Source organism: Eublepharis macularius, chromosome 2, assembly GCF_028583425.1.
Source record: "Eublepharis macularius isolate TG4126 chromosome 2, MPM_Emac_v1.0, whole genome shotgun sequence".
NCBI classification, from domain to species: domain Eukaryota; kingdom Metazoa; phylum Chordata; class Lepidosauria; order Squamata; family Eublepharidae; genus Eublepharis; species Eublepharis macularius.
The window spans coordinates 93,456,063-93,474,942 of record NC_072791.1 but is presented as its reverse complement, the minus strand read 5'-3'; the positions used below and the strand labels follow the sequence as shown (position 1 = coordinate 93,474,942).

At 40.1% G+C, this 18,880-nt stretch overlaps 1 protein-coding gene across 9 annotated transcripts in view; it reads left to right on the top strand.

Moving 5' to 3' along the window:
* The window catches only part of CD44 (CD44 molecule (Indian blood group)), a 93,767-nt gene extending 78,293 nt beyond the window's left edge, over positions 1-15,474 (top strand). For 7 of the 9 annotated variants that reach the window (XM_054971297.1, XM_054971301.1, XM_054971296.1 and 4 more), the window contains 7 exons: positions 378-566; positions 2,569-2,748; positions 4,143-4,316; positions 6,038-6,196; positions 9,979-10,065; positions 12,180-12,258; positions 14,585-15,474. In XM_054971297.1, the coding sequence (XP_054827272.1) occupies positions 378-566; positions 2,569-2,748; positions 4,143-4,316; positions 6,038-6,196; positions 9,979-10,065; positions 12,180-12,258; positions 14,585-14,801 (1,085 nt within the window). In that variant the 3' untranslated portion in view covers positions 14,802-15,474. The remainder of the gene's footprint in view (positions 1-377; positions 567-2,568; positions 2,749-4,142; positions 4,317-6,037; positions 6,197-9,978; positions 10,066-12,179; positions 12,259-14,584) is intronic. The other 2 variants (XM_054971295.1, XM_054971300.1) reach the window with 2 other exon arrangements.
* The last annotated feature ends 3,406 nt before the right edge of the window (positions 15,475-18,880 follow it).

Here is an 18,880-nt window from a genome sequence, read left to right as displayed (position 1 = left end):
CCTAGAGATGATTTTCTACCTTGAATAGTTCCTCGGCCTGAAAATTAATATGAAAAGTAATAAAGTAATAGTTCTCTTTGTTAAGTAGTTATATTACTCTTCCAAAATAATTAGTTTACCATCACAATCCATATAACCATGTCTTCACAGAAGTGAGTGAAATGAATTTCGCAGAATCCTACTGATTTTCATACAGATTTGGATTGGATCTAGAAAACATAATAAACCTAGGTAAAATGACTATGATATCTCAGGTTTAACCATGTTAGTCAATTGCAAAAATAAGTCCCATGGGATCTTAGTTTATGGTGATATATGATTTCCTATATAAGTTTAGCATGTTAACATAGCATTTAAAATTACCAAAATCATTATAGTAGCCGTGATCCTTGGCGATGGTGGCACTCACCATGAAGCTTCTACTCCTCCTGATCTGCTGATGGATGGGAAACATCCTGACTGGAACAATGACAACCAACATCATGCAAATAATTCTGGAAATAATATTCTACCCGGAATCATTCCTCAAGATGAAAATCAGCAGGAAAAAGAATTGGAACACACAGGTATCAGGAATTAAAAGAAAATTAAATTATTTATTAATTCCATTCATTGGATGTTATCTCTGTATAGAATACTATCACACCCCACATAGTGTACAACTCTGTCTCCATTAAGACTTAACACATATTATTGACTTCCACTTCTCATGCTGAGTAAAAGAACATTTAGCAAATTATATAGGAAGTGGCTTTGTAAACAGCATTTAAAATTGACCCAGTTATCTTCATAACAGCTGTTCTCTCCAGCTGTGGTGCTTATACCAAAGACTCTGCTCATGATATAAAATTGCATAGGGAACATTCAGACTGGGATAGTAAAGATAAATATCCCACAAACACATCCCAAGATTATTTGATGCTGGAAGTATTCCTTCAGTCAAAAGTGGCCAGGAAAAGGAATTGACATTTACGGTATCAGCTTGTAAAGAATTTAAAGAGTTGTTTTGTTTTCTGTTACCTTTATAGATGAAGTAGGTTCCTTTCTCAACTCCACTGAGACTAGTGTTCTAAAGTAGCGTTGCCTTTCATTAGAACATGAAAAAAACACATTGTAAATTACCATGGAGATCATTTGATGAAAAGGATGGGCTATAAGATTGTATAAAGTAGTAAACATTAAATATAAAATTCCTATATATACCCCCTAAATAATGTGGGAAGCTGACCATGCAAACACAGCATTTAAAATAGACCTAAGCTTCACTGTTATCGTTGTGGTCACCAAGATGGCACTAGCCAAGAAGGCCTATTTGTGATCTCCTCGTGTATGAAGTTCATGTATGGTGTTCATTCCCAGTATTTGATTACAACTTTTGATAATGCTAATTATCATCAAAGTGGATCTTACAATTATATCTAAAGAGGGCCTGCTCCTGGGAATAATTCTTCCAAAATCAAAGCAATCTTGAAAACATTTAGTTGCTAGAAATAAATTCTAGGCTGGTATTAGATGAGTGCTTTGTAAATCACAAATAACATCCCGTCAAATTAAAAGGCTGCTAGAGTTACACAAGTACAATTCTGCTATATTCATGTACTTCAACAAAATATATTACTTAGTTAAGAGCTGAGGTAATATACTATGTAAGTGTAACATAAGAAAATGTCAAACCATCATTGCAACAGCTGTTACCTTCAGTGATAATGTCAAGCAGGACAACTTCATACAAGATCCATTAATACAAAGCCCATATTCTGGATGGAAGATGAACAATGAAGATGAATAGAACAATAGATGACAGACTGTGAATAGAACAATAGATGACGTGGCACTTGGAATGATTTCTCCAAGTAAAAGTAACCATGGAAGTAAAACACCCCCTATAGGTACTTGTCAGAAAATGGGATTTGACTAAGTTTGTGCTTCCATAAGTTATTTATTTATGTGCATTATACATTCATTAGGAGAACTATCCAGACATCACTGATACTATTACCAATTCAGAAATATAATTTGAAGTGGCTCTGCATCCATAGCCTTTAAGATTAATCCATCCATCATTGTAACGTCTATGGTCTCCAGGGATGGCAGTAAATAGGAAATTCACAATTAAATGGAGTGTGTCCATAGTGGGATACTGAAGACAACACATCTAGGGATGAAATGCTACCTGGAATTATTCCTCCAAGTAAAAACAAGTATGAAAAGGAACATGCAGGTGCTACAACCTAGAAAGGGGATAATCTCTTTTCTTGTCAGATTAGATGCTGAAGTTTATTGGAGCCAGTGGCCACTATCAATAATCATACAAGGGATACGCAAGTGGTAGGGAGTAAGTTCAATTCTCTCTCAAATCGTGACATATCTCCCCACATGCTGCATCACAAAAATACTTTAAAAACCTCGTTTGTCATGCAGGGCTGGGGAATAGTGTTAACGAAGAGATTCAAAAGCCTCTACTGTACGTGCTCTGTAAATAAGGCTAGGCAAATATGCTATTTAGTAAATAACTTGGGAAAAGATTGTTCAGATGGTTAAAAAAATGATGCCACCATAATTTAACAGTTGTGATCTCCAATGATGGGACCGAGCATGAAGTCTCTACTCAAGAGCCACTAAACCATGAAGGAGATCTTGGCTGGGACAGTGGAGAAAAGCACCCAGCAAATGAATCTACAAATAATTTGGTACCTGGAATCATCTTTCCAGCTGAACATGTACATGAAAAGGAAACCTTTCATACAGGTACCATCTGAAAAAAGACAATGTACAACTTTGAAAATTATATTTTTCTTTGTTTTTGGTCTATATTAATTAAGCTATTGTAATATTCTAAATAATAAGTAAAAAAGAGCAAGAGTCCAGTAGCGCCTATAAGACTGATAAAATTTGTGGTAGGGTATGAGCTCTTGTGAGTCACAGCTCACTTCTTTAGATACCAACTAGAAAATAGGTTGCAGTATTATACTGAAATCAATGGCTAAAAGCACTGACTTTCGTCAGACATGGAAGGTGTCCATATTATAGTCTTCAGAATGCCTCTGTGGAATCTAAGCCTTAAAATGGAGTAGATAAGGTACTTAACTAGATTCATCTCTGCTAGATGTAAAAAGAAATTCAGATTGCATCCATTTCTAAAGAGAGTACATAAAAAGCAATGTCTAGCCCTTCACAAGTTTAATATATACAAATGTTGTATACAGTACAGATAATAGTAGAGTCCATTAGTAACTTTAAGTCTAACCAACCTTACTGTAGCATAAGCTTTCGAGAACCACAGTTCTCTTCATCAGATGCATCTGTAGTTCTCGAAAGCTTATGCTACAGTAAAGTTGGGTAGTCTTAAAGGTGCTACTGGACTCTTTACTATTTTGCCACTACAGACTAACACAGCTAACTCCTCTGGATCTAGTACAGATAATAAACTCCCTACCTCATGTTTCTGGGATCCTGATTTCCACTTAACTAGTTCCTTGTAGTGATTAAATCCCAAAGTACTATACTATCATGAAAAATATAACTATATGGTGTTTTTAATATCCTTAAAAACTGTGTTAACCACTTTTCAGAAAATATTGTTTCTTGTTTCAAGAAGAGACAATTACCATTATATCAGCGTTTGAATCTGTGCAATTTCAAATTTTAGGCACTCTAATATTATGGTATTCTGCATAATTTTGTGTTGGCATTTATGATTTTTTTTATTATGGCTCCGGGAAATTTCAGTGTGCGTTAGCTTTCTCAGTCATTCTAATGGAGTCCATAAGCAAACAGGAAACTGAACTGGGATGACTTCCACATTGGCAGATTGTTCTACAGTGAAAGTGTAGATGCAAAAGAGGCTTTCACTGCTCTTCTTTTCTTGGACACTTAATAGTGTAACATTACAGAAAACTACACAGTACAGTCTCATATGTTTCAGTGTACTTTATTATAAAGTGTTACTGCTGGAGGACAGTTTCAATGGCAAACCTCCAGAACTATAGTACCATATTTACAAGCTCTATTGGAAAGAACTATTGTTGCATTGAAAGTATGAATTAAACTGAGAATATTGGGCAAGGGGACCTGGGAATAAATTGGTGTGGAAAAGACACTTTAAGCATCAAATCTTAGTTCACAATTGATTAATCAAACAGCTGTCATCGATAACAATGATGCCTATCATGAAGATGCAACCCAAGAGCCATTACCTCCTATTCAGCAGCCAGAACTGGACATAGAAGAAGAATATTCCTCTAATACTTCTAGCGATGATACATGGATGGGAATTAATAAAAATAATGGAAGCAAACACAATCCTTTACATACAGGTATTTCTCTGAACTGTACACTGTGTTCATGTGGTCATGATTAGAGATGGGCATGAACAGCAATACGAACAAAAAAAAGCCATGAACAACCCAATCTGCTGTTCGCGAACAAGCTGTTCGTGAGACCCTATTCTAAACGAACAGGTGGTCGTTGCAAGCCTCGTTTGTTGCTGTTCTTCAAGCCAGACAGTCTGATACCTGCAATCAATTCCCTTGGCAACTTAGGCAGGGATTGTCTGAACTCTGAACTCCTGCTGTTGCCCTGGAAACCCCAATCTAAGCCCAATTTAGCTTGATAGGCAGGTCTTCCTTCCAAGTGTAGAGCTCCAAATTTGTTACAAGAGAGCAAAGACCAGGGGGGAGGGGGGCTCCCAGCTCTGGCTAGTCTTTGCAGACAGTGGAGAGGGAGAGACAGCTGCTGTTGGCATTTTTATAGAGAGACAGGGAGAGTGCATTGGAGCTTGAATTTTCTTTGTGTGTGGTGGGATATGGATTTACCCCTTCAGGTTCCAGGGCTGCTGCCAGGCTCTGGGGCCCTGCTATTATTTACTATTGGTACCTTTCCTGGTGCCTGCTCAGGTCAGGTTTCTGGGAGTGGTGAAGTAGGGATCTTGACTTGGATGATGGTTGGAGGAGAGCCTGCTGGCCCCTACGAACAGCCAACCATGAACATGTTCGTGAACAGGGTCATGTTCATGGTTGTTTGTGAGTCCCTGTTCGTGGATAGCAACGAACAACGAACATCATGTTCATTTTTTTTCTGTTCGTGCCCATCTCTAGTCATGATGAAAGAAATAAGATGTGGTTTCTTTAGTACATTTCAATATCATACCTTGATAAAAGTTTGGATTTTCAGATTAGAATTTCGTATCTCTTACCATGATCAGAGTGTCTTGTATCACTTGATCAAACATCTACAGTCAGATTCTATCCTGTTTTCTTGCTGGTATATAATGTGATTTCTCTTGGATTTTAGTTTATGATCATGTGTAAACCTTCTAGAACATAAAGAAACAAGTTTTATTAATACAATTTTCAATCTGTCTTCAATTTTTTCTTGATATTGGCATCTTATTCATCATGATTATTCTGTGTATCAGCCAGTAACCTAAAGTCAATAGATGGATCCTACAAACTTTCCAGTGGTACAGGAGAGAAGAAAATATGATTTGTCTGGTTCCTGATCATAGCTTATGCAGGGGTCAAATGGATCTGCTGAAGGAAGGGGGCATCAGGGAATGATCCATTTCAACCTGTGAAAAGCTAGTAGGAGCCATCTCATAGTTGTGTTTAGTATGGTGGTTATTTGGTAATGAAATAGACACAAATTAAAACTTGTATCTGGGGGTGGGGTGGGGTGAAGTTAAAGAAATGAGCATCACCCATCAACAGACTGTGAGAGATGTGCTTACTACATCTAATGTCAAAGATCAACACAGTGATCTCAGCTACTGGGCAGGAAGAAGACAATAGGACATGCCAGTGAGTGGTGGTGGGGAGCACATAGAATTCAATGCCCAAGCTAACCAGATATGTGTTTTACAAAATTCTCAAATTGTATCAAATCCCATGCCAGAAGCTGACTATAAAAATACAGGTCAGTCTGTTCTTCAATTACAAACCTGGAATTCCCTGCGGGGGGAACTAGGTCAGTAAATTAGAAATATAGTTAATAGCTTTGCAAAATGTTTACATTCTCAATGATTTTACTATTGGCATAGATGTGGTCTCCCATGATGGGACCAAAGATGAAGATTCGACTCCAGGACCAGTGAAGCATGATAGTGAAGACAAGTATTCTGCAGATTCCACAGAGGGTGTCTTACCTCCTGGAATTGTTCCTCGGAGAGGAACAAATAAAAATAGTACTTATCATTCAGGTATCCAGTATTGTTTAATGGTGGTGGGATTTTAAACTCTTATTTATATTAGTTTAGATAATATTCTATTATTAATTTCCATGTGTGTTCTAAATGTGTAAAAAGTTTACACATTCCCAGGATACTGTGTGAAGTATGCAATAGTTATTTCTATTTGACCGATTAAGAAACAGAGTGTCGTCTTGCTCAAAGTTATCAAATGAGTCCATGGGTCTGATCTGAACCCATCTTCACACCCCAAACTTCACACCAGCTCTTATATTACATATCAATTGATCTGAAATATATGCATAGGGCCTAATTGCTGCTTTTGACTAAAACAAATGTCAAGATATGATAACTTTGGGCACTCTACAGGAATACCTTTTGGTGAAAATAAGGAATTGAAATGATCTCATGGTGATTTCATGAAGCTATAAAGTCAATTTAAATAATAAGAGAACTATGGCAGCAAAATATCTAAACATAGATTTTGGAATTAAGCAGATAAAAGTTCTAGCTTTATTTTTTTTAATCATATAAATGTCTAATTGTCTATGTAATTATTTCTTACTCTGAATGTTTGCCTGAGATTGTGTGGAAGAAGCAGAAGCATGTGAATAGGAGCTCCTTCCATACCTGTGATTGCTGCAGTTATGTAGTTATGGAGGGCCGTGTGTGTTGGGTACGATGTATATGAAACTTGCCCTGGTGTCAGGTACTTAGCATCACCTCTTATACCCACCAGGACCTGATTATTGCTTGTTCTCTAATGTTAGGGGTATAGCTAAAGATCGCAGCTGGTTTTACCTGTGATGCAAAAGTATGCAAGGATGGGGCTGGTTCTGCTGTTATCTGTATGTTCTCTTAACCTCCCCTCTTCCCAGCCTGGGAAGATGTGCTTGCACGGACACTCACACAACCTTGAGACTTCTCATACATCATCTCTGTTTTTTCCCGCCTAGATGCTCCTAATGAACTTAGCTGACCATTACCTTAAGGGGGGTGGGGATGTTAGAATTCACCTGCGCTTAGAATCCTATATATGATATGTGCTTGTAGAGGAACGTCTTTCCGAGGATCCGATTCCTGACATTGTTAGCTTATCAATAAAGTTATTTAACTCATGCAGTGAAGTCTCTTGAGAGTTTCTTGCTTGAGCCTTACACCAGGGAATGATAACCTGGGTGTCTATTCAGCTGGCCTTTTTCAAATGTTCCTGATATATTCATATATTCCAAAAATTGTTGGTTGATAAATACAATATGTTAGGTTTCTAGAGCAATGATTTCTGAGTAATGATTTTTTTGATGTGTATGTTTGGATTTAAGGTCTGTCTTTTTGAACCATTTACTTTATATTATGTTTTGGGCCCTTTATACTTCTGGTAGATCTTGGTGGATACAGTCTGAATTACTGAATCACACTTGCATGGATCACATCCTGGATGAAGCAATGAGGATGATGAACATCTTGTAAATTACATTCAGGAGGGTGTGATATCTGGATAGTCCCTGAAACGGAGAGTAATTCTAACCAACGTCCTGAAGTGCTGAGGAGTGTGGAGCTTGTAGCTTCTCTCTCACATGGTAGTGAAGGAATAATAGCTAGATAAGGGACGGAAGAAGACGGATGAGCTGGGAAGCCATCCAGCCATCACCCTACCAACCAACAGCCAATCACGGCCCAACTGTCTAATTTAGTATTACCTTTACTCTCGGAAGGGGGAATTGGTGCTTACCTTTATAGTGGTCTCGTCGTGCTCTTTGTGACTCTTATTAGCAGTAGAAGGAAATGGATGTTGGTCAGAATTACTCTCAGTTTCAGGGAACACTCCAGATATCAAGTTATCCTGACAAGTGTTCATGTGGTCATGGGAAGCTTACAATTAAAATCACCACTATATAAGGAAAAGCCATTAAAATAATTGACTTGTTTACATTATTTGTTTACATTATATATAAGCAGTATAAAACTCTCTATACAACAGAAACAGACAATTAAAAAGTTGATAAGATAAAACTTTAATGTGTTAAAAATGTATTTGTGGCTGGTGCCTAGAAAGAAGTAAAGCAGGTGCCAGGCAAGACTCAAGAGGGAGGGCATTCCAACAGTGAGGTGTTGTGTGTGTTATGTGCTGTCAAGACCTATGGCAACCCTATGAATGAAAGACCTCCAAAATGTCCTATCATTAACAGACTTGCTCAGATCCTGCAAACTGGTGGCTGTGGCTTCTTTTATTGAGACAAGCCATCTCATTTTAGGTCTTCCTCTTTTCCTACTGCCTTCCACTTTTCCTAGCATTATTGACTTTTCCAGAGAATCTTGTCTTCTCGTGATGTGACCAAAGTACTATAGCCTTGAACAAAATTTCAGTTTCCTCATTGTCAACATTAAAACTGTGTAATTCCCCAGTAGCCTTTACTTTTGTCTTCTTGATGTTACGCTGTAATCCTGCTTTGATGCTTTATCCTTTAACCTTCATCAGACGTCATTTCAAGTCTTCAGTAGTCATCAGTAGTCATTTCAAAGTCATAGTGATGAAAGGTGAGGTGCCAAACAGAAATGCCCTTCTCTAGTCACCTTCCACCTCACCTCTGAAAAGCATAGAGAGCAGAGCTTGAGCAGTAGTGCTGGATAGTATGGGAGGAAACAGTCCTTCAGGTACCCTGGCCCTGAGCCATTTAGGGCCTTAATGGTAAGAACTAGCCCTTTGAATTGTGCCCCAAAACAGATGGGTAACCTGTGCAGATCTTTCAGCACAGAGGTGAAACGATTCCTGTAACCAAACTCTAACACTAGCCTGGCTGCCACATTTCAGGCCAACTGAAGTTTCCAAAGTTTTCAAAGGCAACCCATCAAAATAATATAACTTAAGTGTGATCAAAGCATGACTCACTGGGGCCAGATTACACTTTTTGAGGAATGGCTGTAGCTGATGAACCAGTCAGAGCTGATGAAAGGCACTACATGTCATGGATGAGAACAGAGCCTCCGGGATCCAGTAGCGCCCCCAAGCTATGAACCTGCTCCTTCAGTGGGAGTGCAACTCTCTCCAAGGCAGGCTGGCTCTGCTGTCCCCAAGCAACTTCTCCATTGACACACAGTACTTGTCTGGATTGAGTTTCAGTTTACTGGCCCTCATCCATCCTGTTACCTTCCCCAGGTATTTATTTAGGACTTCCACAGATCCCACCTGGCTTAGCTGTTTAGCAGAAATAGAGCGGGCGTTATCCATATATTGATGACACCACAGTCCAAATCGATGGATGACTTTTCCCAATAGTTTCATGTAGATATTAAATAGCAGGGGGGACAAGATGAAACACTGTGAGCAGTGGACCAGGCTGTCATTGCTGCAAAAAAGAGTGAGAGAGGAATGAGTCCTAGGTGTTATTGCTCTGTAGCAATGGAGGAGCTGAGAAGCTGAGCAATGCAGTGACCTGGTCACTGTGAGCATCTCTAGTGAGCAGTCTGGCCTCCATTCCCAACATCATTGCTCTGCACCAGCCATTGTGATATTCACAGGCTTTTCCAATGATGCACTCTCACTGCTTAGTGATGTCTTCTGTCAGTGCAGTCCACCTGCAGAAACTATTATGAATGTCATTTCTGGTGCTTCTACATATCTGTATTTTGTAATCTTCATGTGGGGAATTGTGGTCTTGTAATGAAATTTTACACACTATCTTCCTGGATTTGTTTTAACAATATTAAGTCTTTTACTATGGAAAAAATGAATAGCATAGGTTGTGTTACACGTTTGATGCACTGGATGAGAATAATACATATTTTTCATCTAGGTTTTGTTCCTGATCACCTTGAAGATAGAGGGTCACAACAGGGAGATTCAATACCAAAAAGCCAACCACGAGCTGCTCACATTCCAGGTTGGTTTCTGTACATTTGCAGTTTATCACAAAGTTGTATTTTAATGTAGACTTTTATTTTCATTATTTTTGTACTTTAAAAAAAATGTCAATGTCCCAGACAATAATATATATAGTTTTCCAAAATAAAATAGTAAACATTAAAAAAAAAATTTAGAGCAACACAGTCATATGGTATCTAGTTGAGTTTGAAAGCCCTGGTAGAATTATTATTTTTTTCATGTTTCTGAAAAGGAGTCGAATAGAGTATCAAATAAACCTATTGAGGGATAGCATTCCAGAGCAGCAGAGCCAAAATGGAACAGGCCCTGCTTCTGTTGGAAACCAATGACAATTCTCTAAAAAAAACCCCACAAAGCTGATTTTAATGGAGCACAACCTTATTGGCTGATTCTTAAGTCCACCAATGTTCATATGGGTGAAGGTAATAAAAAACAACATCTTGAATCTGGAAGCACGCTGGTAACTAACTCTAGAATGGATCTAAAGTTTATGCTGATCCATAACGATTTACTTTTTCATCATATCTACTACTTAATTTGTCTGTCAGAAACAAATAATAATGTAACACAGACTGTAGGCTAGTGTACAATAATCATTTATGAGGTAGAAAGGTCATGTTGAGATACATTTCTTTCTCAGTATTCATACAATGAAATACTCTTGTAACAGAAGATTCCATGTGGTAAGATTGCAAGACATTACATCTGGAAAATGCTTAAATTCATTTGGTGGTGTAAGGCTTGCCCCCTCTTCTCTGGTGCCAGTGTTCAAGGAACATAACCTTCCCCTTACTTTTTTTCAATATGCAACTGACACAGGCTTGCAGTGGTTTGTACTAAAAAAAGATCCTCTGAAATAAATATTCAAAGGAGTTAGTTGTGTTAGTCTATAGTAGCGAAATAGTAAAGAGTCCAGTAGCACCTTTAAGACTAACCAACTTTACTGTAGCATGCTACAGTAAAGTTGGTTAGTCTTAAAGGTGCTACTGGACTCTTTACTATTTTGAAATAGATATGTGCATGTTGGCTTTAGAATTGATGTCTTTAGGCCCAGGCTACATGTTATTATCCTAAACATAGAATGTTGGGGATCAAATCTTACTTTTTAAGGAGAAAACTCACCTGTATTTAAGATATTTATACAGAGGAAGAATTATATTTGTGTTGGCAGGCACATACTTGATTTTATCCCCCTGCCCCTGCTTTCCTTAAGCATTTCTATGAATCCATAATACAACATGCAGCATCTTGGCAGGAATTGAAATACATTTATTTTCATCACATAGTTCACATTGTACATAACTGTATGACCACATGAAAAAATCTTTGTAAAAACCTAGATGTCCATGGAGACAATCTGAACCCATTTCCTGACAATGCTTTGACATGATCCTAGGAAAATATGCAGTTGTCTTCATGTATCTCTCACTTAATACAACAATTTCTCTACACAATTATCTTCCCTTGTACAAAATTGTATGGTAAAATAAAAAGGATGTCTGTGTAACAGCAAAAAAAAATGAAATGCCAGTTTTTCATGCAGCAAACAAAAATAATATTCAGGTAAAACCACATATTGTGAGGAAGTACACATGAACATACATGAAACGGCCTTATATTAAATCAGACCATCAGTCCATCAAAAGTATTGTCTACTCAGAGCGGGACCATAAGTGACGCCTGACACAGGTTGGACACTTGCCAGCTTCCCTCAAGTTTTGATGGGAAATGTAGGCAGCTTGGTGGAATGTTGGACAAGTGACAGTTGAAAAGTCCATTGGACAGCAGTCAGAGAGTCAAGCTGCAAGACCAGGATGCCTACATTTCCCATCAAAACTTGAGGGAAGCTGACTAGTGTCCAACCTGTGTCAGGCATCACTTGTGGTCCCGCTCTCAGACTGTTATCAGCTTTTGAGAGTTTCTTTCACATTACCTGATAGGATTGCACTGAAAATGCTGGAGATTGAACAATGAACTTTCTCCATGCAAATCAGAGGCTTTTCCACTGAGCCACAGTCTCTTCATAAAGTCAAATTAGATATTACGTCAGATCTCTAGTTGATAGGAAGCAAAATTAAAGTTCCCATAACTTTCTACTACTTCTAATTACAGATTGGCTGATTGTAGTTGCTTCTCTCGTGGCCCTAGCATTGATTCTTGGTGTTTGCATTGCGGTGAACAGTCGGAGAAGGTAAGGAATCTTTTTTGTCATTTTCCATTTTTTGGTGCCTGAACAGAATTCTAAGTGGGTATTTATGCTATCATTAGAAATTGCAGAGTGAAGAGAGCCATGGCAGCAAAACTTACCAGAAATACCCTGTAATCCACACAGGTGATAAAATGGATGTCTACCTCTTCATGCATATAAAAATATTCTGCCCCTTCAACTCAATTCACACCTCCATGTGGAATTAATAACAGATAAGACCTATATATGGTAAATGTAATAGGTTGCCTTCACTTCCCTATCCATTCATTTATTGTTATGATTTCCCAGTTTTCTTACAAGTGTTTCCTAAACCGACTTACCTCACTAAATAGAGCATCTTCTGTCATCTAAAATAGACAAGACACAAAAGAGATAGGAACTGGAGGGGAAGGAAAGGGGAATGAGATGAGTTTGACAAATTTATGTACAGTGCCTTTGCTTGGGAGTCTTCCTTGGATAAAAAGATGATGCTTGTTCCCTGGCCATCTACATTGATGGGAGATAGGAATGGCTTTCATTGCTTCATGTTGGCTTCTCAGATGCCAGCAGCACTGTTGGAGAATGAGAGTCCTCCATGGGCTACTAGCATCCCTGCGACCCCATTTGAGGCAGCTTTGTGGAGTGTGGCTCCTGGGGTAACTGCCTCTTTGGCAGGCATGAGCCATGATGACTCCTCAAGGGCAGGGGCTGCCCCCCTGGCTGACTGCCAGCCAGCCTCAACTGCAGAGCCCCACATTTGGAGGGAGTCGCTGGCCTGTGTGCAAGGGGAATGGGGAGAGGGGGTGAATGAGCGAGCTGGGGCAGCTGGCTCCACAGCTCCTTCTTACTTGCTATTGCATGCTTGCCCTGCCCCCACCCCACCCCTGAGCAAAGACTCTGGAAATAGGTAACCTATAAGGGAACTTGAACAGGGTTGTTAGACATTCTGGACTTAGCTCTCCTCCCCTGTGTGAGTGCAAAGTACTCTCCAAATTTCTCAAAGTACCCTCGATGTGCTCTTGCCCTGCCACTCTGTGCGCTTTCTCCTGCCTTGTGTTCTAAGTTCCCCTGGCAGAGGGCTCTTGGGCAGAGCTTCGTGCTGTTCTCACACTTACCTGAGTTAATGGCCCCCCTGGCCATAGTTTATGCAGGGTGGGAGGGGTTGTCATTGGGTGCCAGGGAGAGTACTCAGCCCCTGCAAGGGCACATGCAGTTTGGTTGTGGCTCTAGTCGGCATCTTATGCCTCTCTGGGATGTTTAGGCAGGGCCAGACATGGGGGGGGGTATTTTTCCCATACAATGAGCACCTATGGGCTTCACCATCATTTTTGTGGCGTACCTTTCTACCACTGCAGGGGGCATTCCCAAGCCCAAACCGGCTTAGGTCGCTGACTAACTTGCACCCCATACTGTGGCCCACGCCCTGGCCTGCTGGTACAAGGATTTATGCCGCAGATCTACCCGGCCCTGGCCGTGGCAGTCCAGGTACAGGCAGGGGACCCAGGTATAGCAGTGCTGAAGAGAACCACCCATGTAAGCCAGGTTTACAATAGCATAGAGGGCAAATACACCATTGTGGGGGTTTGTTGGCTTCCTGAACACTTTCAGCTCCCCCACATAGGATTGTACTGTAACAGTGCAATCCTATGGTGAGTTACTTCAGTCTAAGCCCATTTAAGTCAATAGAATGAGAGTGGCGTGACTTTCCATAGGATCGCACTGTAAGTGTATGATGGTGATTCTGCAGTGTCTAACAGTTGGGAATTTCTTTTAATCAGCAAGTAGAAGACTACATGTTATTAGGAAAAATATATATATTTAAGTCAAATTCTAGAGTTAAGCTTTCAGTATGTCCCAATTTCAGCTGATTAATGTGTTTATTTAATGTAAACTATGTTACCAAAATGTCAGTATACCTTTTAAGATATTGAAGAAAGTGGTAGATAAATGTAGCAGCTTTTGATTATTAACTTGTAACTTAAGTCTCACTGATTTCACTATGAGACAGATAAGCACTTGTTCAAATTGCCCATTGAAATCAATGGGACTTACATGCTTCACTTGGGTTGGATTGTGCCCACTGTAAGAAATAAAGGTCAGCTTCCTATTACACTAATGCACCAAAACAAAAAAGAGCCTGGACAAATAAGTCAGTCCTACTGTTCAAAAATCTTCCTTAGCAATTAAAATTGAATCCTGCCGGGTAATCAGCTGAAGCTTTAATTAAAGCTTATCGCCCTATTTTTTTTTTAAAAAAAGTGGGATTTACTCTTTTTGAAGAATGACATAGAGTATTCTAACTTTCAACTATTTTTCTTCTTTCCATTAGATGCGGGCAGAAACAAAAACTTGTGATCAACAATGGCAAAGGGGTGGTGGATAACAAAAACACAGGTGGACTGAATGGAGAAGCCAGTAAATCTCATGAAATGGTACACTTGGTACACAAAGAGCAGCCAGAGGACCGAACAGGGCCACACGATGAATTTCTGCAAATTGATGAAACAAACAACCTACAGGATGTGGACTTGAAAGGTGGTGTGTAAGCACCCCATTATTCCAGTTAAGCCAGAGTTGGGAAAATAAAAATCTTCATGGAACTGGGACTAGAACTCACAATGCAATGTGCTACTGATGTCTTTTAAGCATAATTAAGCATACATTTTCTCTCTCTCTGTTTTGATGGTAAGTTACAAGATAAACATGACATTTTTCTCTACCAGACATTGCATAATTTTCCCCAGTCCTAATTGATGACACCCATATCATCGCCATCACCTGTCTTCTTATCCTGGTCTGTTATTTCATAATGAGCAAATAGTAATTTTGATAAGGAGAAATGTCCCTTGCACCAACATGGGCACCACTTTCCCTTGCCACCAGAACATGTTGCCATTAAGATATTTAAGTTACTAAGTGAGTCTGCGCCTACACAATTTCTGTTAGAGAGCTAGGAAAAAAGTGCTATGCAGAAGAGTCAACATCAGAGTGGAACACACTTCCATGGCATCACCACTTAGCCCTGAAGACTTTGTCAGACGTGTTATGTCTCACTCATAGATACATGGAAATGATGTGCTACAGTTATTGGATCCTTTAAAAGAAATTTGTCCCAAACTTCCACAGATGTCCAATAATATTTTTTAAATATAAAGGGTGGAAAGACAAGAAAGAATAAACTTGATTTTATAGCAAATAAATTTTTATTCTCTATAATCTAAATAACCTGTGCTGTTATCTTTCATTTTTCTGTCTTTACTATATCGTTCACAGCTGGGATACTTGTTAGAATGATAAATCAATTTACTTACATCCATTCAAAGTACAAGCAACAGATGGGAAATATGAATCTAAGACCCCACCAGCCCCCAGTTCTCACTTTGCAACTCAGGTTCACAAACAACTAGTTTTTGCTCTCTGAATGGTGTAAACCATTTTTAGTTCTTACCTAAACCTTATTCTTAAAAATTTCATCATATTTGTTATTGCATAATATTTGGAACATGTTGCTGTAGCCGGATTTTCATGAATCCTTCTACTCCCCTTTTGAGGGGAGGGGGTGTTCTATTTTATTTCTTCTGTTGATTTATTTCTAGTCTGCTAAATGCACAGCTGCATATAAATTTTGCCCAGGGAGAGAGAAGGCCAACTGAGGCAGTAGCCATCTCTCAGTCATAACCATTCGTATGAAGTGATCATTTAATAACAACAACAAAAATAACAACATTCGATTTATATACCGCCCTTCAGGACAATGCCCACTCAGAGCAGTTTACTAAGTATGTTGTTGTTATCCCCACAACAAAACACCCTGTGAGGTTGGTGGGGCTGAGAGACCTCCAGAGAGCCATGACTAGCCCAAGGTCACCCAGCTGGTTTCAAGTGGAGGAGCAGGGAATCAAACTCTGCTCTCCAGATTAGAGTCCTGCTCTCTTAACCACTACACCAAACTGGCTCTCAGCAATAAATACTGGAGTTCATGTCCAATAAATGGCCATTTCATACGCATACTGCAAATGCTATGAGAATCACATCATATTTGTTAGACAAGCAAAAGAAATTTTACAAACCTCAGCAAAGGAAAAGGTGATTGTGATGCCGAACAATATAAAATAGCTGTAATGGCATTGCCACATTTCCATTGTTGTTATTTTGCCACCAGAATATATGATTAGCAAGAACTAATTACTTACATTCAACATATTGCATAGTATCACCCCAGTACAAAAATGGAGATGTACTTGTGAAAAGAGGCTTCTGCACATGCTGCTAGAGTGGCTGTAGAGGTGTAGTTGGATGAGCATCTACAAGGATATGTATTCAGAAAGTAACCAGTCAAAATCTAGGCTGAAAAAAAATGTTTGTTAACCTCAGAAAGTAGTTCATCCAACTTTTGGATACTTATATCCAAAAGTAACTTATATCATGCTCTCCATGTTATCCTGTTAAGCTAGGGGTGCCATTCTGCCGCCCAAGGTGGATGATCCCCTGCTCCCACCCTCCCCCTGTCCCCGCTTACTTAGCTGGGGGGCTTACTTCCCGGGGTGTCCCTCCAGGTGGCACGATGTGCCCCTGGGTGGCATGGCGTGCTCCTGCGCCCACAGCAGCCCAATTCATACCTGCAGTGGGCCCAATTCAGGCCGAATTGTGCCTCACAATGGGTCGATTCATCCCCCTGGTGAGCGCAGGAGCGCTCCCAGGCCGCCCATTGACCCATGTGATGATATCACTTCCCAGAAGTGACATCATCGCACAAGACTAGGAGTGCACACACAAAGAGAAACAAACAAACACAGCAAGGTAGGTGCCAGGCTCCTGATCTCCCTCCAGGGGAATCAGGAGACCTGGCAACCCTATGTTAAGCTGTGTATGGGAATGGCCCCAGGTCACCCAGCAAGCTTCCATAGTAGAGTGGTGCCTCGAACCTGAATGCTTCCCAGATCCTAGTCTGACACTCTAATAACTAATACACCACACTGGCATGACCACTGTCAAACAGCATTGATCCTAGTTGTTATTTCTATTCACAGCATTTTCTAAATCATATTGATGGGTCACTGGCTTGGAGAGGAATCTTATTTTGAATAAACTGGGGCCTAAATTGTTAGAGATTTTCCACTGAGCAGATGTTAGTCTGAGGAGCAGGCAAATGTTTTGCATATACCTCCTGAGAGAAGACAAGGTGAGGTGATAGGCTCGTAAGTGTCAGTTCTAGGGATGGCAGTCCATGGCTGATAGACCCCCAAACCCCTCACAGCAAGCACTCCAGTGCATTGAATGAAAAAAAAATATTCAGAGATCAATTAAGTTCATGGGTACATCCATAGATGGGTAAGTTGGCAGGAATGGGTATACAAGCATATGCACTTTGATATAAGGAGCATGATTCTCCCCTCCCCTTGAGCACCTAGCAACTAGGTGCGAAAATCTTAAAAAATCTCATGAGAACACAATAGCTTTGACTGGACAGAGAAAGGCAGAAGATTACAAGGAATCAAACTCCTTCTTTCCCCTGTGAAGAGTTACAATACAGCTGCAAGGTCAACAAGCATTCTTTTAGAGATAACGGCTGGCTACTTTCTCTCAGCCTTAGCACTTTCGTTTTTAGGCAGGCCAAGGATGGCATGATTATAATGGTTACAGTATATGAGCATGACATGAAAGCACACAGGCACACAGGATATCAATACAGTGATCAGCTCAATACAGAGAGCAGAGAATATATGAATGGCATGGATAAATGGTATATAGACATGACATTAAGCCTGCTTTGTATGATGTGTAAGACATAAGAGCTCCCATCCCAAATGGGGCTGGAGGCTGGTCTTATTGTGTTCTATTCTTTCTTGTCCTCAGAACAGGTAACTCATCTGATTTGTGAGGCTTCCACTTCTGGTAACTGTCAAAGAAGAAACACACAGAGCAAAATAATAGAAGGATCAAACTATATATATATGAAAAGATCTAAAAGCCACCCGGAAAGTGTGTAAATATGCATGAGTGAGTCCACCTGCTCATATATAAAACTAAATCACAATATGGTCCAAAAGGATGCAAACTCTGCTCTTCCCCACCCCCACCCCTTGATCTTACGTTGCTGAGCAAAGTGCTTGGATGTCTGAAGCATTCCCCAACCCCAACCAACTCTGCAATAGTAATCGGTTTTAGAATCAGAATGTTTTATCCTAACTGCCTGAAATGTGGAAGGAAGGATCCTTTGGGTAACATAGACAATCTCTGAACATTTCATCTTTACTCGACTTCCGGTTTGGGATTCATGGAGGTCTAACGCAGCTCCAATAGTGGAGCTGACCGGGCTGCCGTTTCCAGCGGCCGGTGGGGCAAATCCAGCCCGCGGCCACCTGCTCCCAGGCGGGGAACAGGCAAAGAACGCTCAAGTACCTCAGGGCGCGTCGATCTCGGGCGAGGGGGGGTTCTGCACTAAGGATTCTCTCTCGTCCCTTGAGGTCCCACCCTAAGATAGGTCGGCATAAATCTCTGCGGCAGATCCGGGGCCAGTGCGACTGGCATAAGATCTTCATACCCAAGCTTCAGTAGGGGAAATTAATTTCGGAAGAAAATTTGGAATCGAAGCAGTGATTACAACCCAGAAAGACGTGTGAAA